This window comes from Astyanax mexicanus, chromosome 18 (assembly GCF_023375975.1).
Source record: "Astyanax mexicanus isolate ESR-SI-001 chromosome 18, AstMex3_surface, whole genome shotgun sequence".
Taxonomy (NCBI): domain Eukaryota; kingdom Metazoa; phylum Chordata; class Actinopteri; order Characiformes; family Acestrorhamphidae; genus Astyanax; species Astyanax mexicanus.
Window position 1 is genome coordinate 1,435,628 of NC_064425.1, and position 23,485 is coordinate 1,459,112.

At 40.0% G+C, this 23,485-nt stretch overlaps 1 protein-coding gene across 3 annotated transcripts in view; it reads right to left on the bottom strand.

Moving 5' to 3' along the window:
* grik4 (glutamate receptor, ionotropic, kainate 4) overlaps nt 1–23,485 on the bottom strand; it is a 1,128,391-nt gene that overhangs the window by 350,782 nt on the left and 754,124 nt on the right. For all 3 annotated transcript variants that reach the window (XR_007425334.1, XM_049467192.1, XM_049467193.1), the window contains one exon: nt 11,078–11,191. Coding sequence is in view for 2 of the 3 variants with exons in the window: in XM_049467192.1 (XP_049323149.1) it covers nt 11,078–11,191 (114 nt within the window). In the remaining variant the exon portion in view is untranslated. The remainder of the gene's footprint in view (nt 1–11,077; nt 11,192–23,485) is intronic.

The window sequence follows — 23,485 nt, forward strand, 5'->3', positions numbered from 1 at the left end:
GATTCCACTTTAAGACAGTTGCTAGGCTGTTGCTAGGTGGTTGCTATGATATACCAAGTGATTTATATTGTGTTGGTTTTTAATATGCATGTAGTGTTAGTGTTGGTAAGTGTTTGCTAAGTGGTTGCTATGATGTTTCGGGTGAGTTCCATGGTGCTGATATTCATATTTTATTGTGGTTGCTAAGTGGTTGCTGTGATGTTTTGGGTGATTTCCATGGTGATGGTACTCATATTTTATGGTGGTTGCTAGGATGTTCCCTGTGAGTTCCATGGTGCTGATACTCATATGCTATAGTGTTTGATAAGTGGTTGCTGTGATGTTCAGGGTGAGTTCCATGGTGTTGGTATTCATATGCTATGGTGTTTGTTAAGTGGTTGCTATGATGTTCCAGGTGAGATCCATGGTTTTTGTATTCATATTCTAAGGTGTTTGCTAAGTGGATGTTAAGTGGTTGCTATGATGTTCCAGGTGAGTTCCAGGGTGCTGATATTCATATTCTATGGTGTTTGCTAAGTGGTTGCTAGGTGGTTGCCATGATGTTCTGGGGGAGTGCCATGGTGATGGTATTCATAATCTATGGTGTTTGCTAAGTGGTTGCTATGATGTTGCAGGTAAATTCCATGGTGTTAGTATTCATATTCTATGTGTTTGCTAGGTGGTTGCTTTGATGTTCCGGGTAAGTTCCGTGTTGTTCGTATTCATATTTCAGGCAGTTTCCAAAAGGTTGCTTAGTTGTTGTTTGGGAGCTGCAAGGTGGTTCCAGTGTGGTCTATACGGTATCCTAGTTATACCTATTATATACCTAAGTTATTCATTTTTTGCTAAGCATTTGCTGGAATACAAGTAACAGGTTGTAGTAGCTGGATTACTTACTGATAAGTAACATACACATAGCCCTGTGTTTAGAAATGTAAATATGTGTTGCAAACATCTGCAGTTGTGATTGGTCTGCAGGGTCTCAGGTTCCCGCCCACACATTCCCACCTTCGCGGTTTAAACTACAGAGTGATGCAGAGTCGCTGATATGCGCACGCAGAAGTATAAACGCACTCAGCTGCATAGCGCACTCTTGCTAGATATACGTAGATATAAAGTCTTTTTGATAAAAATAAATAATACAAATAAAATAAACAAGCCATTATGATGTAAAATATCCCAAAACAAAATTTGTCATTGTTCTGCTTGAAGACAGTGCTCTCTTATTTTTTTTCAAGAGCTGTAGATATTTTATCTCAACAAATCTCAAAAAATCAGGCTATATTTGGGTTAAATCTTTCTGTGAAGCACTTTAAATTGTTTCTGTGTATAAAAGGTGCTTTACAAATAAAATTACTTTGCCTTGATTGAATCATTCAGTTAGTGCTGATTCATATATTGCTGATTGTCTGATGCTAAAAAAAACAATATGAACATTAAAACAATATCATGCTTTGAAATACCTATTTTTTAGTCATGCAACCAAATCCTCCACACCTACAGTCGCTTCCGATTAAACTCTGGATCTGGAAAATCGCTTCAGAGCATGAAAATTTATCGGAAGCAGCAAATCGGCATAAAATGACTAAAAATGATTCAGTGTAGGCCGGGATTATTTATATTAACGGCCTCCAAAGCAATGCAATTTCATGCATCTTATATCTGGATAACATCCAGATTCACTGTCATCTACACCTGGCCATATAATAAATATGTCAGCTATTTACATCAGTCTGATATTTTAATGCATAATATCTGTGGAATATGTTATGTTTCTGGATTCTTCTGAGGTGAAGCCACAGCAGAAATTCTGCTCTATATTGGTGAAGTTTTTTAGTTTTATGAAACCATACTGCAAAATACAGGGGTTAGACAATAAGACTGAAACACTAAAACACCTGGTTTTAGAGCACAATAATTGATTGTGGTGACGGACAGTTCTGGTGGAAACAGGAGAGTTGAGGTGCACATTGAATTCTGCGGGATTTGATCAGCCGTGGTTTTATGTTTTTTGGATACAATCCGGGTTAGCACCCGAACATCCCTTTCAGACAGCTTCCTCTTACAGAGTCCACAGTTAATCCTGTTGGATGTGGTTGGTCCTTCTTGGTGGTTAATGCTGACATTACCCTGGATACCGTGGCTCTTGATGCATCACAAAGACTTGCTGTCTTGGTCACAGATGCTCCAGCAAGACGTGCCCCAACAATTTGTCCTCTTTTGAACTCTGGTATGTCTCCCATAATGTTGTGTGCATTGCAATATTTAGAGCAGAACTGTGCTCTTACCCTGCTAACTGAACCTTCACACTCTGCTCTTACTGGTGCAATGTGCAATTAATGAAGATTGATCACCAGGCTGCTCCAATTTAGCCATGAAACCTAAAATCCCACACTAAAATGATGACAGGTGTTTCAGTTTCATTGTCCAACACCTGTACATATGCATAATAAAGAAACCAGTATAATTACACATGGCTCAACTACATCTCAGTCGCTAATTATTTTATTATCAGGGGTCATACACTTTTTAACCTGTAAATTTTACATGATTTTTTCATTACTTTTATAGGCCTTCAAGGCAAAATTTCATAATCATCAGTGCAAACATGGACAATAAAACCTAAAAATCAACTAAAACTATAACGATACAAAAAAAAAAAAAAAAAAAAAATACTTTATTAATAAATTAATTAGGGCTAAATTACTGTATAAATTAATGTATTTATTAGCCCTAAATAGATTTTCTCAGTCAAAAAATGGAAAAACACATTTGCAGACCAAATTTCCATGACTTTTCCAAAACTTTTTGGGCCTTCTAAATGTTTCAAAACTTATCCAGGCCTGGAACATGCTATTTTTTTTTAATTACACGACTTTTCCAGGTTTTTCATGACCGTACAAACCCTGTATTATTTACCCACCTGTTAAAGCCACACTTCCACTCTCACTAATTTAAAAACTCATGTTTTTTGCATTGCATTTGCTTTTTGGGGAAATCATTAACACAGAGCTTCATTTACTTTTTCTAGCCTGACCTGTGCAACAGATAAACAGTACAAGTACTTATGTTATTAGTTTATCCAATTACCGTATTTTTCGCACTATAAGCTGCACTTAAAATCCTTTAATTTTCCCATAAATCATCAGAGCTCCTTATAATCCGGTGCTCCTTAAGTATGAATTCTATCAGTCAGGTATTAAGGAGCAGTAAAGACACTCCACTGAAGTACAGAGTTATACAGGAGTTTTAGTTTAGTTCTCCAGCACCAAGACTGGAGCAGTATTAGCATTAGCCACTAACCACAGCGCTAAGCACTAACTCAGTATTATCTGCCTGTATCCTGCTGCTATCCCTCAGGATTCCTCAGTGTAGCATCGTCGAGCAGCATTTACTAGTGCTAAACTCGGCTAGCGCTAGTGGTTGCCCCTAATGCTAATGCTACTGCTGCTGCACCCAGCCTTAGCGCTGAAATCTGTAAATCTAAGCTTACTGTAAATAAGCGGAAGCCCTTTACTCACCCAAATAAACAGTTTTCAGGAGATAAATATGTATAGATTAACATCCAGCACTCTTTTGACTTTAATATAAAGTTCAGGCTCGGGTTCAGACTCGGGTTCGGGTTCGGACTCGGGTTCAGACTCGGGTTCAGACTCGGGTTCGGGCTCGGGTTCAGACTCGGGTTCGGGCTCGGGTTCGGGCTCGGGTTCAGACTCGGGTTCAGGCTTGGGTTCGGGCTGACGTTTAGGCTCGGGTTCAGGCTCGGGTTATTAATAAACAAACTGATGAACTGCTCCGGACTAGGGGTGGGCGATATGGCCCTAAAATAATATCACGATATTTCAGGGAAATTTGCATGATTTAAAATTTTACCTGCAACAAATTATACTAAAATATTCTAAAGCTTCAAAGTCAACAGAAGAACAAATATAAACTAAACATACAGATGACAAATATATATATATATATATATATATATATATATATATATATTAAGAAATACAGTTTTGTTTACTTAGCTAAGCTTAGCTTTACCAAACTTTTTTTTTACCTCCCCTACCACCACCCAGCGGGGACACCCCTGTTCCTTACTAGTTTTGCTTAAAATAGATAGATATTTATTGATAGTCCACCTAACAATATGGTGTGCCTTTTAGTGTAAAAAATATTATATATATATATATATAAATATATATATATATATATATATAATATTTAAACAGTCTTAAAAGAATCTGTGACTAAAGCTCCTAAAGTGGCTCCTTACTCTGTAAAATAGCAGCTTCTATCAGTGAATCACACATCTTAAAGATTTAAAACTCACTGATTAACGTTTATAAAAGCTATTTGTGTGCAGAAGCGATGGTTTCTCATCTTACAGTAAGTGATGCTGAGTAGAAAGAGAAGGAGAAGAGAAAGAGAGTTATTTGAGATTCAGTCTGCAGCTCTCTCATTCAACCACAAGCTTTTAAACGCTTCACAAGTCCCATTGAGACTCTCTCCAGTTATTTCCAGCTACTGCGGTGAGTTTGTTTGACTGACTGGAGCGCTTCAGCTATGAAATAACATTTACAAGCAAAACACACCTCTGATGCTCACAGCTCCAGTACTGTTAGCGCTGGAACACGCCTTCCTTACACTACTGTCTGAGAGCAAGAGGTTATAATCTCGGAAGAGCTGAAAATATTGACTGTATGTGTTGTATGTGAAACACGGTCTATTTATCTCTGTATACAGTGGCACTTTCACACCATTGGTCAAAATACTTGTGGTAACACTTTCTATGAATGTGATCTCCATACTAGCCATGTTTATAATTGCCTTGTGAATGCATTATAATGTCTTACGAATGTGTTTATAGAGTCTAATTAACAGGACATTTATAGAAAGTGTGACACTTGTGGTAACACTTTCTATGAATGTGATCTCCATACTAGCCATATTTATAATGCCTTATGAATGCATTATAATGTGTTACAAATATGTTTATAGAGTTTAATTGACAGGACATTCATAGAAAGTGTGACCCTTGTGGTAACACCTTCTATGAATGTTATCTCCATACTAGACATGTTTATAATGCCTTATGAATGCATTATAATGTATTACGAATGTGTTTATAGAGTCTAATTGACAGGACATTCATAGAAAGTGTGACCCTTGTGGTAACACCTTCTATAAATGTTATCTCCATACTAGCCATGTTTATAATGCCTTATGAATGCATTATAATGTGTTATTAATGTGTTTATAGAGTCTAATTAACAGGACATTCATAGAAAGTGTGACCCTTGTGGCATGCATTCATAAGGCATTATATACATGGCTATACATATTTATAAAAATGTATAATCCATCATAGCCATGTTTATTATGCATCATGAATTGTGAGCATAATTACAGCATTAATAGCTGTGTTTATAACATTATTGTTAAACGTCAATACCAATAAACTTATTCCAGGCTTGCAGAATTATTCATTACGACTAAAAAAAGCTTCCAACTTAATAACACACCCTGTATAGTACTCTAAATATATCTATAACCACTCATGAAATATACTAGTCTTGAATATAATATTAGTTATAGTCACTCATAATGTATTATAACAGGTATTTGTGTGTCCCAAGTAAAGTGACAGACTTTCACTGTGGGACTAGATTATTAATAACATATTATATATTTACATAGGCTTTAACGTACATATTATAGGCACAGATTATTATGTATTATGATCACTTTATGATCATTTTTTTAATAAATATTTATAGTCATGCTTATAATGCCTTATGGATGTGTTTATAGAGTGTAACTGACCGGACATTTATAGAATGTTACCAGTTTTGTTAATATAAATTGATATGTGGGTAAAAGATGATCATCATTTGGACTTTTGTGTTGTTTACGCAGCTTATAAGGAGACAATAATGCATTTTCAGGTAGCTTTGTCCTCACTTTATAATAAGATAAAAAATATATCAATAACATAAAAGATTATAGTTAAGTTAAGGTCTTAAACATCACCAAAACTTTCTCAAAGCAGAACAATGATTCTTAACACAACTCAAAATCCACAATGAACAATGCCAAGAGACACAAACTCTCAAAACTAGAGTTTTTTATCTGTCTCATCCTTTAAAAAAAAATCTGCAGATAGACCTCAGAAGATTCTGAGAAAACTCAATAGAACCCAAAGACTTCTGCAAGAAAAACGGGTGAAAAGAAAACAACAAAGAATTCAAAGACTCTTAGCCGTCTACACAAAGCAAAAAAAGTTGTCAGAAGCATGTTTCTAAGTACTGATGATCATGATCAGGACGATCAAACAGTGGCTTTAGGTTGTTTTTTCTTTTTTTTGATATTTTGAAATTTTTAAATAATAAAGAACTATTTTATCTTTAACTTTATTTCATTTGGACATCCAGGTCCTTCAGTAATTTAAAGCAACAGATATAGACTATACATGTGATCAACAGCGTGTTGTCTTGCATCACAAGGCCTAAAGTCACCAGGCATAAGTCATGTTGTGAGGTGCAGTTTTTTATGTGATGCCAGATCATATTTGCTCTTTATTACAGACACTTTGCAACCAGTGATCCTACCTTTACCGTTTCCTTTTTTGGAGTGGCCCACGAGGTATTTTAGAAATAAAATGAAAGTTGGCCCGCTATTAAGCAGGTTTTTATAATGTGAGATTCAACATTTGAACGCTAGGTGTCAGAAAACGGGCCAAAGAGTCTAAAAGCGGCGAGAGTGTGCAATTGTAGTGTGGAAAACGATCACATTTGATCTTCATTATTGACATTTTGCAACCAGTGATCCTACCTTTACTGAACGCACACTCCGGTGCACAATTACAACAGAACAAAGCTTATCCACATACAGCTGCGGTCTCAAGAGCTATTCCTTGGTGAGCCACTTCACCAGACCTATCCTTTATATCAGGGTTGTCCATACTACGGCACGCAGACTATTTGCGGCCCGTTTTATTTTTTGGAACGCCCAACGAGCTATTATAGAAATAAAATGAAAGTTGGCTCGCTGTTAAGCAGGTTTTAATAATGTGACATTCAAAGTTTGAACGCTAGGTGTCAGAAAACTGGCCAAAGAGTTAAAAAGAGGCGAGAGTGTACAGTTGTAGCACAGAAACCGAGCCAAAGAGTCTAAAAGCGGCGAGAGTGTACAGTTATAGCACAGAAAACGAGCCAAAGAGTCTAAAAGAGAGAGAGAGAAAGAGAGAAATACTGTGCAAGTGAGCAAAAGAGAAAGAGAGAAAGACTGTGAGAGTGAGCGAGTGTGAGAGAGAAAGAGGAATACTGCACGAATAAGCAAGAGAGAAAGAGAGAGAGAGAGGAAGACTGTGCGAGTGAGAGAAAGAGAGGACAGAAGGAGCGACAGCACAAATGAGAGAGAGAGAGAGGGAGAGAGAAAGAGAGACAGCATGAGTGCCTGAGAGATTTCAGCACAGTGGCCAGTTTAAATGATCCGTGTTTCTGTGCTCGCTCTCAGCATTTATGTGTGTTTATGCACACTTTATGAAAAGTACCAAAAACAGGCACCAAATTTTTTAAAACCTTTGGTACTCTGTAGTAGTGAGACATTTCTGTTGTTGCCTTTTTGGTATCAAATTTCTGTACCCACGCCCTAGACATATGCATAAATGCATGTCCCGACAATGTATTAAAACAACTGAGTGTGTGTGTGTCAGCCAATCAGCATGCAGGACTACATATGAGGACTACGCTGCTTTAAGTGCTGGAATGCAGCACTCCAGAGGTGCAGCAGCTAAACTAATAGCACACCTGCTGCTATCGATTCCTCCACCTGCTCCACCAGCGGAAGCATGAACATCCCCACCTCTCAGCTCAGTGAACAGTGCATGTGTGTGTGTGTGTGTGTGCAGTGTTTACGCTCTGATGTGTGTGTGTGTGTGTGTGTGTGTGTGTGTGTGTGTGAGACGGAGTGTGTGTAAATGCCCTACTGGGACAGCACATTAATGTTTGCTCGGATCGCGCCAAAGCGGCTCCATCCGGCCCGTGGCCAGCGCAGAGATCAGTGTGTCACCTTGGGTTTGGGGAAGGATGTGATTAATGGTGCGCAGGCCTTTAAAAATAAAGAGCTATTGGATTTTCAGTGCTGGCGTGCACTTTTTACTCGGGGTGTTATTGGTGTGAATTAGATAGAAGTCACAATCAGTGGGAGCAGAGGATTGGGAAGGAAAGCATCACATTTATCAGCTGCTTCACACACCGGCACACCATCTGCTCCAGAGCTACACACACACTATACACACACACACTATACACACACAGTATATACACACACACACACACACACTTAACCTGTCTCTATCACCACCGGCCCAATTGCACAATAAGGAAAGGGAAGGGTGATCCAAGAAGACGGGGTTTAAACAACAAGCTACTGTGAGCTCCGAGAGGTCCAGCAGTCTTATGCCAGGTTCACACTATACGACTGGTTGTGCTGTAATCGTGAGTCCTTCAGTTGATACGATTTTCACTCTACACGACTGATCAGTGACAAGGGGTCACAAAACAATCACAGACTCACTTCAGAGCTCTCCAGAAACACGTCTCATCACGAGAACTCACCAGAACTAAATGCACATGAAAACTAGCGATTCTATAGAGGAGAATACGCACTTAAAGTGAGTCCAACATAAACATAAACAAAGTTCATATGAACCACCTGAGAAAAATCAGAGTTTAAAAAATTGTCTGATCAGTTTTATACTGAAATATGTATTTATATATTTTCTCAACACAGAACTTTGTCAAATGTTTCAGCACTGCAGACATATTTATCATTTTGATTTTAGCTTTTAGTTCCATTTACTCCATTCAGAGAGAACTCACTCGCAGCTTCCTCAAGAGTTTAACAGTGATTTACTGATATAACAGGGGGAATGGTAGGGTGGTTAGACTCTCCATAAACAGCTCTGGTGTGTTTTGGAACTGTGGTTCTCTCTCTCTTTCTTACTGTAATCCCATTGGCTGTATGTAGCCGCTGCTCCTCTTAACTCCAAGTCGCCGACTGAGTCAGATATTAAACATGTTGAATATTTGTTGGGCGTCTGCGACTTGTGTGCGATCAGTCAGCGACGGCTTGGCGAGCATCTTTCAGTAGTTCGCACTACGCGACAGCACGAGCGCCGAGAGATCTGCAATTTCCCTCCGAGCAGAGTTTTTGTCCGCAATTAACAAAAAAAAACTGTCGGCGACTGAAAAACTGGCCCAAAATCGTGTAGTGTGCACCAGGTATAAAGTGCTGGCACTATGATCGGGATAGTGCTGGTTCGAATCCTGGTCATGCAGCTTGTCATCAGCTGCCGGAGCCCTGAGAGAGCACAGTTGTTCTTGCTCTCTCTGGGTGGGTACAGTAAATGGCGCTCTCTCTTTCCCCTCATCACTCCTAGGGTGATGTGGATCAGCACAAGGCTGCATCTGTGAGCTGATGTATCAGAACCGAGTCGCTGAGTTTTCCTCCAAGCGTTAGCGCTGTGATGCTACTTAGCAATGCTACAGCATCAGCAACAGCTCAAAAGGAGGCGGAGTCTGATTTCACATGTGTCGGAGGAGGCGTGTGCTAGTCTTCAACCTTCTGGTGATGGGGGGGGGTCCTAATGAGTGGGTTGGTTAATTGGCCATGTAAATTGGGAAGAAAAGGGGATAAAAATTTTGGGGAAAAAAAACAAAATAGGGTTTATATCGTCACTGTCCAGTGATAAATTCATATTAATCTGTGTCATACACTTTTTTTATTTTATTTTATTTTATTTTATTATTCTATTATTCTTATTCTAGACAAGCGCTGTGCATTTTCACATCTGAATCAGCAATGGGTTTAATATTTAACAAAATCAGACTAAGAACACAAATACTGACATTTCTAACTGTATTAAAACCTTTCACTTGCGAAACCTTTGCTTTTTTTAACATAATATGAAGTGAAATTTGCTGTTACACAGCTGCTGCTTTTGAAGCTTCATTTTGTGCTAAAAACATATTTCTGTTTGGGAAGAGTATTTTAGTAAAGTTATTTTTGTCGCTTGAACGAACAGATCTGCATCTCTTATCCGTCTCCAGACATGTCCTTAAATATCTGAGCAATCAGACGACAATCCTTATAATACTGTTATACCAAGATGCATGAAGTGGCTAAGTGAAAACTGTCTCGAAATATATTTATATATATATATATATATATATATATATATATATATATATATATATATATATATAATATCTGTAAATGAGAATCAGAGACGAGTATATTGACCTGTAGCCTGGTGCTAACCCCAGCTAGCACTGCTGAAGCAGCATTAGCATCAGCTTCATAAAGTCTACCATTAATAATCATAATAATAATAGTTATAACACATATGTAGAAAGGGCAACAATGACCTGCTGTTTGCCAAATAGTGAACCCACAGCCATCTATATTGTTGCCCTTTCTATATATGTGTTATAACTGATTATTAATGATTTTTAAGGCATTTACAACCTAATTAATAACTATTAATAAACTAATTGTAAACCATTTATAAACCCTTTATAAAGGTAGTCTTATTTTAAAGTGGAACCTTTATTTCAATTTTTTCCCATTTTCTCCCCAATTTACATGGCCAATTACCCAACCCACTCATTAGGACTCCCCCTATCACTAGTGATGCCCCCCAACACACCAGGAGGGTGAAGACTAACGCATGCCTCCTCCGATACATGTGAAGTCAGACTCCGCCTCTTTTTGAGCTGCTGCTGATGCTGTTGCATTGCCGAGCAGCATCACAGCGCTAACGCTCGGAGAAAAGCGCAGCGACTCGGTTCTGATACATCAGCTCACAGACGCCCTGTGCTGCAGACATCACCAGCGTCATCTGGCCTGAAACTGACTTTTAAAATATTATAACAGGATTTGGTTATAATAAAGTGTCGTTAAAAGTAAAAAAGTCTAGAGTAGTCTGTTAAAAGCTGTGTTAGGGCTCTGTGGAGGATGTGGTGTGTGAAAGGTGGACAGCAGGAGTGTGAGCAGGAGTGTGAGCAGGAGTGTGAGCAGTCGGTCGGCGGCTTGTTCTCACCATGTGCACCCGGTACATGATGCTAATTCCCAGAGTCATGAAGGGCTTGGAGAAATCAATGACCTTCTCCCTCTCAGCCGTGATGGTCAGTCCAGCCACGGCCAGGTCCGCCTTCTGTAACACACACACACACACACACACACACCAACAACAAAATGCGATTGTTAGTTGAGATGTAACACCACAAAAACACCAGAGAACCTCAGAATTAAACTTGATAAGTGCAGAAAACAGGTGCGGACCCCCAAATCCAAAATCCAGTGCTCAGACACCAGTGTTTTTAACCGTGAAAAAGTAGTGCTTGGCGAAAAAATGGCAATTATAATTTTATTTCTAATTTTTCCCATTTTCTCCCCAATTTACACGGCCAATTACCCAACACACTCACTAGGACTTCCCCTATCACTAGTGATGCCCCAACACACCAGGAGGGTGAAGACTAACACACGCCTCCTCTGATACATGTGAAGTCAGACTCCGCCTCTTTTTGAACTGCTGCTGCTGATGCTGCAGCATTGCCGAGTAGCATCACAGCGCTAACGCTCGGAGGAAAGCGCAGCGACTCGGTTCTGATACATCAGCTCACAGACGCAGCCTTGTGCTGATCCACATCACCCTAGGAGTGATGTGGGGAGAGAGCACCATCTACTGTCTGTACCCACCCGGAGGGAGCAGGGCCAATTGTGCTCCCTCTGAGCGCCGGCAGCTTGATGGTAAAGCTGCATGAGCGGGATTCAAACCTGCGACCTCCTGCTCATAGTGGCAGCGCTTTAGACCGCTGGACCACTCGGCACCAAAAAAAAAAAAAATCGATTATTTTCTCCCCTACTAAAAATCTAACTTCACTCTAAACCCATACAGTGTTTAAACTCAAATGATTTAAGTCTGTTTTACATAAAATCAGATATTTCTAAACAATACTCAACTATTTTGAGTTAGTTGAACTCAGATTTGTGAGCACATATACTGTACTATTCAAACTGAGATCTTTGAGTTGAACCAACTTATAAAAACCAATAACTGAGTTTAGTCTGTTTTGTCATTAACAGATTCTTTTCCATTGGCTTCTGTCACAATCAATTTGCATACTGGGTGTGTCCAACAGTTTCTGACAGACACTCACCATCAGTGTGTAGTGATTCCCCCCCTGGGCTACCTTACAAATAAATCAACTTCCCCTTTAGTTGTAATAACTTGATATTTTAATTTATGCTAACTCAAGTTTTAATGCCCCATTACTTACAAAAATTGAGTAAACCGGCTGCTTTAAAAAAGTTAAGTAAACTCAACTTATCTGGTCTTACAGTATAACAAAAATAAAAAAGTTAAATCAACTTCCCCTTTAGTTGTAATTACTTGATGTTTTAAGTTATGCTAACTGAAGTTTTCATTACCCATTACTTAACTTTTTTAAGGCAACCGGTTTCATAAATTGTTTTAAGTAAATGCAGCTTATCCAGGTTTACAGTGTACATATTACAAATAAGGTTTAAAAAAGGCTTACCTGTTAATATATATATATATATATATATATATATATATATATATATATATATATATATATATATATGGCAAGTCAAAAATATATAATAAAAGCTGATATATGTGTATATATATATATACACAAGGGCATATAAATAAGACAAGGGCACACTAGCAGGGCTAACAGGAACGTCAAGCTACACCAGACTGCTCTTCTACTTTACTTTCACTTCAGCTACGCTGTAGCAGCAACAGCAAACGCGCTTTTTAGCGCGCTTTTTCGGACAAGGTTGGGCGAGTTGCGTTAGAGCGGGGCGTGGCAAACCCCCTCATTCACACTTCTCTGTCTGCGGACCTCGGGGGCGTTACTCACGGCTTTAAAAGACAGTCTGGTGGCGCTGATTTCCTATATCGCCCGCAGCTGTGCGCAATCTAGAGTCCTATTACATCACTCACACTCGCCGAGGCGTCAGCCGAAGGCGTCAGCTGTTGTGTGAAGACCCTCTCGTGTGAAGACCAACGCGGGTAAAGACCTGCGAGTCTACCTGCGCGAGTCCACCGAGCAAGGACACCGACACGGCAGCCCGTCCCACTGCTTTCTAAAATGTGCTCCCATCACATTCCTGTCATCTCCGGTACTCACAGAAGGCGAAAAAACACACACAGGGGCCAGGACCATACTAACCTGCGGCCACTAAAACAAACCACGCCCACTACTACCTCATTCTCTGTTGGGCTATGGAACTGCCAGTCGGCTGTTAATAAAGCAGACTTTATCGCCTCTTATGCGAATCATCAGTCATTACAACTGCTGGCACTGACTGAAACTTGGATCAAACCTGAAAACACTGCTACTCCGGCGGCTCTTTCCAATAATTACTCCTTCTCCCATACTTCTCGTCCCTCAGGACGAGGAGGTGGAACTGGCCTATTAATCGCTAATGGCTTAAAACATACTCCACTACTACCTGCAAACTCATACAGTTCATTTGAGTATCATGCCACACTGGTTAATACTCCAGCAAAACTTGCCATTATTGTTCTCTACCGTCCTCCTGGACAAATGGGCGAGTTTACACACGAACTCGACATGCTACTGTCTTCTATCCCTGAGCAAGATTTTCCCATGCTCATTCTAGGGGATATGAACATCCACAAAGACAGTACCAACTTCACAGACTTCCTATCCCTCATGCAGTCTTTCGAACTGGAGCAGGTCCCCAGCCCTCCAACACATAAAGCTGGCAAACGTCTAGACCTGATCTTCACTCGTAACTGTGACACCGACTCTCTAACTGTCACTCCTTTGCACCTCTCGGATCACTACTTCATAAAACTCAATATTCATATTTCAAACAAACCCACAGCTACTCCTACGATGGTCTCGTTCCGGCGAAATTTAAGAGATATCTCAGCAGACCAGTTCTCCTTGCTGGTGACTGACAATATGCCTCCACCAGGCTCATTTTCATCACTCAATGTAAATGATGCCACTGACACTCTCTGCTCCACACTAAGCTCCTGTTTGGACAACCTCTGTCCTCTTACATCTCGAGCCATTAGTTCTAGCAAACCGCAGCCATGGCTAAAAAATAACTCACTGAGGGAACTACGCTCCAAACTCCGAGCTGCCGAAAGAAAATGGCATAAAAACCAAAAACAAGCAGACCTAAAAAACTACCAACTGCTCCTGGCTTCCTTCTCAGCCAGCATCACGACTGCTAAAGCTGAATTTTATCACAATAAATTCTGCTCCCTCACAGACTCCCGGAAACTATTTGCTACATTTAAATCACCACTCAACCCTCCGCCTCCTCCTCCGGCTACATGCCTTACTGCTGAAACACTTCACACATCATTCTTTACTGGAAAAGTGGCAGCTATCAGCAACCAGTTTACTGATGTAACATGTAGCCGTCCTACTATATGCTCTGCAGCCCGGTGTCCCTCCACCGAAGGCGTTGCTTTCTCCTCGTTCACTTCTCTCACTGAGAACGAGACACTGGCTCTCCTAACACGTAGCCGTCCTACTACGTGTCCGCTTGACCCAATTCCCTCAAACTTACTACAAACCATCGCACCTGCAATCATTCCGGCTATCACTCACACCATCAATGCCTCTTTAACTTCTGGTGTTTTCCCAACTGCTTTCAAACAAGCACATGTGACACCACTGCTTAAAAAGCCTTCTCTCAACCCCGCCCAGGTTGACAACTACAGACCGGTCTCACTACTACCCTTTCTCTCTAAAACACTCGAGAGAGCAGTTTTAAATCAGGTCTCTGGCTTCCTCTCCCAGAATGACCTTCTGGACCAGAACCAATCTGGATTCAAAAAAGGACACTCTACCGAGACGGCTCTGTTGTCTGTGACTGAAGCGTTGAAAACTGCCAGAGCTGCAGGTCAGTCCTCAGTGCTCATTCTGCTGGACCTCTCGGCCGCCTTCGACACGGTCAACCACGACTTCCTCCTAACTATACTTTCAAACATGGGGATCTCAGATAATGTGCTGTCATGGTTCAGATCATACCTCACTGGGCGCTCGTTCAAGGTGTCGTGGCAAGGACAGCTGTCCTCAGCCCACTCCCTATCCACTGGGGTTCCCCAGGGTTTGGTACTGGGTCCCCTTCTCTTCTCAATATACACCACCTCTCTTGGTCAGGTTATCCGCTCACACGGATTTTCCTACCATTGCTTTGCTGATGACACCCAGCTATACCTGTCGTTCTCACCTGAAGATCACTCAATCTCTGCACGGATATCGCAGTGTCTCTCTGACATATCCTCATGGATGAAGGAGCATCACCTTCAATTAAATCTCTCAAAGACTGAATTTCTGGTTATACCAGCAAAACCATCTTTTCAACACAAATTCTCTATAAGTATCGACTCTCTCTCTCTCTCACCGACAAAGGTTGCTAGGAACCTGGGTGTTCTGGTTGATGACCAGCTCTCCTTCACGCACCATGTGGCCTCAGTTGCTCGGTCCTGCCGCTTTGCGCTTTATAACATCAGGAAAATTAGACAGTTTCTGACGCAACAGGCCACCCAACTCCTGGTGCAAGCGGCCGTCATCTCACGCCTCGACTACTGCAATGTCCTGCTAACTGGCCTCCCGGCCTGTGTAGTAAAACCACTCCAGATGATCCAGAACGCAGCAGCACGTCTGGTCTTCAACCAGCCAAAACGGGCACATGTCATCCCGCTGCTCATTGAGCTCCACTGGCTACCAGTTGATGCTCGCATCAAATTCAAAGCTCTTACAATCGCCTACAAGGTGATGACAGAACAGGCTCCTTCCTACCTGCACTCGCTCCTGAAGGCTTACGCTACCTCCCGGCCGCTGCGCTCCTCCAATGAATGTCGCCTCGCTTTACCAAACAAACATTCACACAAAGCAATCCAGACTGTTCTCATACAGAGTTCCCCAATGGTGGAACAAACTACCTTCCACTACCAGATCAGGAGAATCTCTCACTATCTTTAAGAGACTCCTGAAGACAGAGCTCTTCAAAGAGCACTTACTCTCTTAACACCTCTAACACACTAACTACTTCTAACCCCATTTCCTTCTTCCCCTCCTTCACTTCTCTATTCCTTTATTTCCCTTCGACCTCCTTTAAGCCCTATCTAAAAATGGGTTATCTAAATTCCTATTACTTTTGTACTTCATTATTGTAAGTCGCTTTGGACAAAAGCGTCTGCCAAATGAAATATAATTTACATATATATATATATATATATATATATATATATATATATATATATATAATGAACATTTGGCTTGCCATATATATACATATACACATATATATATATATATATAGCTGTGCCACCATTGTATATTTCTTCTTTAGTTGATTCTAGATATTATTTGATAAATTAGATATTAGCCAATTTTTTTTTTTATTTGTGTAGGTTAGTTTGACACCATACTACAACTCTGTATATATGTTTTTAATGCTGCTGTTTATTAAATTTCATGACCTTATTAATAATCATGAATATGCACCAGCTTCACATTTCTGCAGTGTTTAATGAAAAAGCCGTCACTTTATAAGTAGTCTCATCCACTACAATAATGCTAATTAGCGCCTCTGTGGGAATTAGCGCTGTGCTTTCCTGTTTCTTCACTGGGGTTAATAGTTTAATACTACATCAGACAGCTCTACTGCTTTTAAAAGCAGAAAATACAGAATACAAGCATGAAAACCTAATTCATTAAGTACTGGGATATATCTGTTATTGTTGCCACAAACACAGCAGGATTATACTCTTATTCCTAGTGTTTATGTCAGGAAATGCTTATGCTAATGTTTCTGATTATTTTGATCACATTGTATTGATTTGCTGTATTTTACTTAAAATATCACATGTAACATATAACTGAATATGGTACAGCAGTTTGCACACCCTTCTATATATATAGAATTATACCATATAGAATTGATACAAAATTCGAAACAAAAAAAACAAAAAAACAACCACCTTGCAACATCATAACAACCCCCACGCCCCCTTGGGTACCACAGCAGTTACCTAGCAACCAGTTGGCAACTCCACTGAAACTAAAATTTACTGTAACAACACCACCCAGCCACTTAGCATCCCTACTGCAGCCACCATATCAACCACCTGGGATATCACTGCAATCACTGAACAACACCACAGCAACCACCTAGAAACAACATAGTAGTAAAGTAGTAACTAAAGACCAGGAGCTGGAAACTGGACATTAAACCTGTTATAGGCACTGTGATCATTTTATAGCACTTTCCACCAACAAGTCTTTTAATTATTTTAAAACAAACAAACAAAAAAAAAAAAATATATATATATATATATATATATTTTAAAAGGAAAGCAGAACAGACAAATGCACATTGTTGTTTATTTGCTAATTATCATGTATTAATGCGATAACAGGCAATTAAACTGTATCAGCTGATTCATTCAGGATATGAACTGTACCTACAAACTTATATTACTGGTTGTGCCGTAATCATGAGTCCTTCAGTTGTTGAGACTTTCACACTACACGACTGATCAGCGACACAGAGTCAAAAATTACACAATTTCTCACTGTGGGAATTCGTCGATTCACGTCACAACTCTCCAGAAACACTTTTTTTTCACGAGAAATCACCAGAACTAAGCACATGAGAACTAGCAATGCCAGGCCAGAGATGCATCTCTATAGAGGAGAATACGCACTTAAAGTGAGTCCAGCATGAATGAGCTCATATAAAACAACGTTTAGTAAAATTAAATCAGAGTTTATAAATGTCTGATCAGTTTTATACTGAAATGTAAAATTATATCCTTAAAACAGAACTATATCAAATTTTTCAGCACCGCACACATCATTTTTTTATCATTTTAAACTCCAGTTCTAAACCTTACAAGCTTACAATAGCAATAATGCTAGTGCTTTACAGTGTAAAACCTGTTTTTTGTAAATAATCTAAAATATACAGGCATGCTTTTTTTGCTTTTTTAGTAAAATACATCATTCTACTTTCTAAAATTAGATAAAAAAATACTCAAAACAAGTAGTTCATTATTATTTTTAACTCATTCACTCCTATTCATAGAGAACACACTCAAGAGCTCCCTCTACAGTTAAACTGATGTGTTTTGGACCTGTGGTTCACTTTCTCTTTCTGTAATTCCATTGGCTGTATGTAGCCACAGCTCCTGACTCCCAGTCGCCGACTGAGTCAGATATCTAGCATGCCAAATATTTGCAGGGCATCTCTGACTGGTCGGAGATCAGTAGTTTCACACTACACGACTGTGCGAGTGCCAAGTGATCCCCGATTTCACTCCGATCAGATTTTTTTGTCGGTGGCCAATAAAAAAAAATTGGATAGTGTGAACCTGGTGTAATACCTTCACCACCAAGAAATCAGTTATCTAAATGTATTTCTTCACCATCACAGGTTCATCCGTCTCTTTATCTAATAAACAGAAACTCTCCTGTTCTGATGTAATAAACGCTCTCTGAGAGCTCTGAGTACATCTCAGCCTTATTTTAAAACATATACCGACATAAACCTATAAATCTACTTTTACTATCTGCAGTGTAATTTGTAGCAGAGATTGCTGTAATTATGATGTCAGAATTCACTTCAGTAAATTATAGTCGTCTCCAGCCGCTGCAGTGATTACAGGGCAGCAGGCAGAGGCCTGTGGAGTAAAATGAAAAGTTGAGATTGCTTAAAGCTGAGACGTATTAAAGGGGATAAAGGAGACCTTAATACATCTGTATATTTAAAATGGCATTTATTATATTTAAATACTATATATATATATATATATATATATATATATATATATATATATATATATATATATATATATATATATATATATACATTTTATATACTTATTTTGCTTAAACATCTCATTATGTTCAAATATTAACACATTATTTTGTGATTTTAGGTCAATATTTTGAGATGTTAAGGCATTGTTTGTTATTTTGAAACAATTTGCCTTTATTTTGAGTTCCTTGGGTATTTTGAAAAATGCTCACTGTTTTAAAAATACTTTTCTGATTATTTTAAGATGCTTTAAGCTTTAAAAAAATTAAGAGGTATTAGATTTTAGCTAAGTACGAAAACAATACAAAACAATATTAGGAGTTAGGAATTAGTATTATTATTAAAAGGGTTGTAATGTCTTAAAGGGGTGTTTTTCTCAGGATGACAATGTGTCACGCCTGGTGCATGCACGTAACTACCAGGAAGTTATTCACCGGAATATTGATCACACCTGTTCACCTCCCTATATATACACCCTCACTCCATTCACTCCTTTCCGAGTATTGAAGGTTTACCTTTTATTATTATTTTAAGATGCTTTATGCTTTGGAAAATGAAAGAAGTATTAGGTTTTGTCATTTTAAGTGGCAGTAATAGGGTTCCTTATTCTATTCTTCACCCTGGACACATTTCCAGATATGTGTTGACAGTACCTTCGGTCAAACTGGAAATCTGCAAGCAGTAGAGTGTGGACTGAAGCAGAGAGAGAGAGAGTAACTTCACATTAAACCACAGTTCATTATTAAACTGAACTATTTCAATTACTCCAATTTATCTAATTATTATTATTATTATTATTATTATTATTATTATTGTCATTGTTTCTTATTATTGATGTCTTAATACATGTTAATATTTTCAGTAATGTCTTACTATATGTTCAGGATTTTTTTAACTTGTGTGCTTTGGCAACATTGTTTTCAAGAACAGTCATGCTAATTAAGAGAGAGAGAGAATAAGAGAGAGAGAGGGAGGGAGAGAGAGAATAAGAGAGAGATAGGGAGGGAGAGAGAGAATAAGAGAGAGATAGGGAGGGAGAGAGAGAATAAGAGAGAGAGAGGGAGGGAGAGAGAGAGTGCAAGAGAGAGAGAGGGAGGGATAAAGAGAGAGGGAGAAAGAGAGAGAATAAGAGAGAGAGAGAGAGAGAGAAAGAGAGAGAGAGAATAAGAGAGAGAGAGGGAGGGAGAGAGAGAGGGAGAAAGAGAGAGAATAAGAGAGAGAGAGGGATAAAGAGAGAGGGAGAAAGAGAGAGAATAAGAGAGAGAGAGGGATAAAGAGAGAGGGAGAAAGAGAGAGAATAAGAGAGAGAGAGGGATAAAGAGAGAGGGAGAAAGAGAGAGAATAAGAGAGAGAGAGGGAGAAAGAGAGAGAATAAGAGAGAGAGAGAGAGAGAGAGAGAGAGAGAGAGAGAGAGAGAGAGAGACTTTTACAATTCCTTTATTAGCAAAGAACTATGTACAAAAACATTTCACAAAAAGGGGGACAAATCCCACTCAACCTGACCTAAAACCAAACATTAAAAGCTCATCTGAAGAGGATTCAAAAAGAAAAACTCATATACATATCATAAGCTCTCCTTCTTCAACACAACACAAAACCTCATTGACACACCACCAATTTTCAAACGTGCTAAAATCGTTGATTGTACTAAAATATGCAAAGTCCACTTTAATGCGTGCACTAATGAAACTCCGTAACATTATATCTGGGTCAGTGAGCCCATGTCCTCGCATTTTATTTCTTCTTGTGAGCCATATTGCCAGTTTGGCCTGTCCGAACACAAAGTTTATCAGACACCATTTGAAACGCTGTGAAAAATAGTACCTTGGCCCCAGTATGAACAATCCAAAAGTAAAAGTCACTCCAAATCTTAAACAAAGTCTGTGTAAAAGCCCAAAAAGTGTATTAAGGCGTGAACAGTCTGTAAAAAGGTGCTGAACAGTCTCTGGCTGAGAGCAGAAAGGACAGCCTACTTCTACCCCCTGGACAAAGTGGGCAGTGTGCTTGTTTGTGGCGATAGCCCCGTGGATAATACGCCACTGTAAATCCCCAGTCCTCTTAGGGATTGGCAGCTTGTACAGGACCCTCCACCTGAACCCAGCAGTACTCTCACCTGTCAAAAGTTCTTGCCACTGATGCTCTCTTACCTCTGCCAAATCTCTCAGGTATCTCACCTTTACACACATGGCATACAGAGCCTTCCCATTGGCCTCTGCAAACGGGCCCAACCTCGGAGAAGAGAAAGACAGTAGCATACCTCCATCTTCCTGCCACCCCCCATCAGCAGCAGAAACAACCAACGAGGGAAATGATGGAGTAGCGTTTTCCTTTGGTATATCCAGGAACTCTTGAACACACTGGGGTAGAGCTGTCTTCACTTCACCCAATATCTGTCCTAGAATCCTCTGCGTAGTAATTCCTGTTTGTTGGGCAATAAGCTGCACAGGTTTCCAGTCGGCCCCGTCTGACACACGTAAATGTCCCAGCTTACAGATCCCAGCAGCCAAGAACTTCTTTACTATGGTTACGGAGTGCAGAGAAAGAACAGGTATCAGTTTGTTATAAAAGATAGGCTCTTCCCAAATCCATGGTGAAGGCTCAAGTCCCCCTTCACGTGTGTGCTGTAACAAACACCATGCTTTTAGCATAGACGCATAGAAGACGTCCAATCCAGAAAGATCTAGTTCTTTTACTTTCAGGAGGAAAATGTGTCGATCAAGGCCCATGTTGCCAACTTTATGAAGTAGAATGTGAGCCGTGTCCCTCCAGGGCAGCTCTTTGTGGTAGAGCAGTCTTTGTACAGCCTTAAGCCTGAAAGCAGCTACTCTGCTCTCTAAGTCAATCAGGCCTTGCCCTCCCTCATGCGTGGGTAGGTAGAGCACTGCAGCCTTCAGCCAATGCTGGCCTGACCAAAAAAAGTCTACCAATCTCCTCTGAACCTCTCCCAGTAGGCCAGCAGGCGGGTTCAAAACAGCCAGTCTATGCCACAAAGTGGAGGCCACAAGGTTGTTTATTACGAGCACTCTTCCCCTATATGACATTTGTGACAGGATCCATTTCCACCGTGTCAGTCTCTTCGAAACAGAAGATAAAACATCAGCCCAGTTTTTCCGGATAGCATCTGTCGGGCCCAGATGTATACCCAGGAGTTTAAGACCAGACCTGCTCCACTGTAGACCTCCAGGCAGCTGCGGTGGTGCGCTGTCTACCCATGGCCCACAGAGCAAGGCTCCGCTCTTCCGCCAGTTCACTTTGGCAGACGATGCTGCACTGTACATGTGCAGACACTCTTCCAGCTTCTGTATATCCATACCATCACACACAAACACAGACACATCGTCTGCATAAGCAGAGACAGAGATACGTGATGACCCATTAATAGACACCCCATTAATCTTATCACGTATTAGCCGTAGTAAAGGCTCAATGGCAAGGCTATACAGTTGTCCCGACATAGCACAGCCTTGTCGGACTCCTCTCCCTAGCACAACTGGTCTGGCCAGCCCTCCACCTACATTAACAAGGCAAGAAGCTCCAGTGTACAATAGCTTAACACACTTAATAAAATTTTCACCAAACCCAAAATTCAATAATACTTTAAAAAGATAGTTATGATCGACTCTATCGAAGGCTTTTTCCTGATCTAAAGAGATGAGGCCAAGATCAAAAGGAATGCTGTTTGACAATTCTAACACATCCCTTATTAAATATAAATTATCAATTATAGAACGACCAGGAATACAATAAGCTTGATCAAGGTGTACAATAGTGTTTAATGTACTCTTAAGCCTATTTGCCAAAGTTTTAGAAAGAATTTTATAGTCAGTGCACAAAAGTGCCAATGGGCGCCAGTTTTCTAGTGCGCACAAATCTCCTTTCTTAGGCAATAGAGTCAAAACTGCCCTCCTACAACTAAGTGGCAATTCACCTCCCCTAATACATTCCATTAACATTAAAAACAAGTCATGACCAATTTCATTCCAAAAAGACTTATAAAATTCCACTGGCAGTCCATCAATACCAGGGGCACGGCCGGGTGCCATCTGGAAAGCAGCAGTTTTAAACTCCTCTACAGTTAGAGGGAGCTCTAGTGAATTCTTATCTTCTAAATCCAGTTTAGGTAAGTCACTCAATAGTGTGTCCATACAAACATCATCACATGCCTGTGTTTTATATAAATCAGTATAAAACTCAACAGTTCTTTCTCGTATTTCCTTTATATCAAAGGACAGACGCCCGTCAGACATATACAGAGCATGTATTTGTTTTCTTTCATTGCACTGCTTTTCAAGATTAAAAAAGAAAGAACTCGGGGCATCCATCTCTTTAAACATTTGGAATCTAGCCCTTACAAGAGCACCTTTTGCCCTGTCCAGCAGAAAGGCACCCATGTCACGGCGCAGCTGCTCAAGCTCTGCCTGTAAAGCCTCATTTACGTTACCCACAATTTGTTGTTGTAACTGAGCAATGTTTCGTTCTAGGGCTGTCAGCACCCGTTTATTTTCAGAGGTTGTGTACGATGTATACTGTTGACAAAACAGCCTGATTTGTGTTTTCCCCACCTCCCACCACTGCCTCAACGAATTAAAATCTGTTTTTC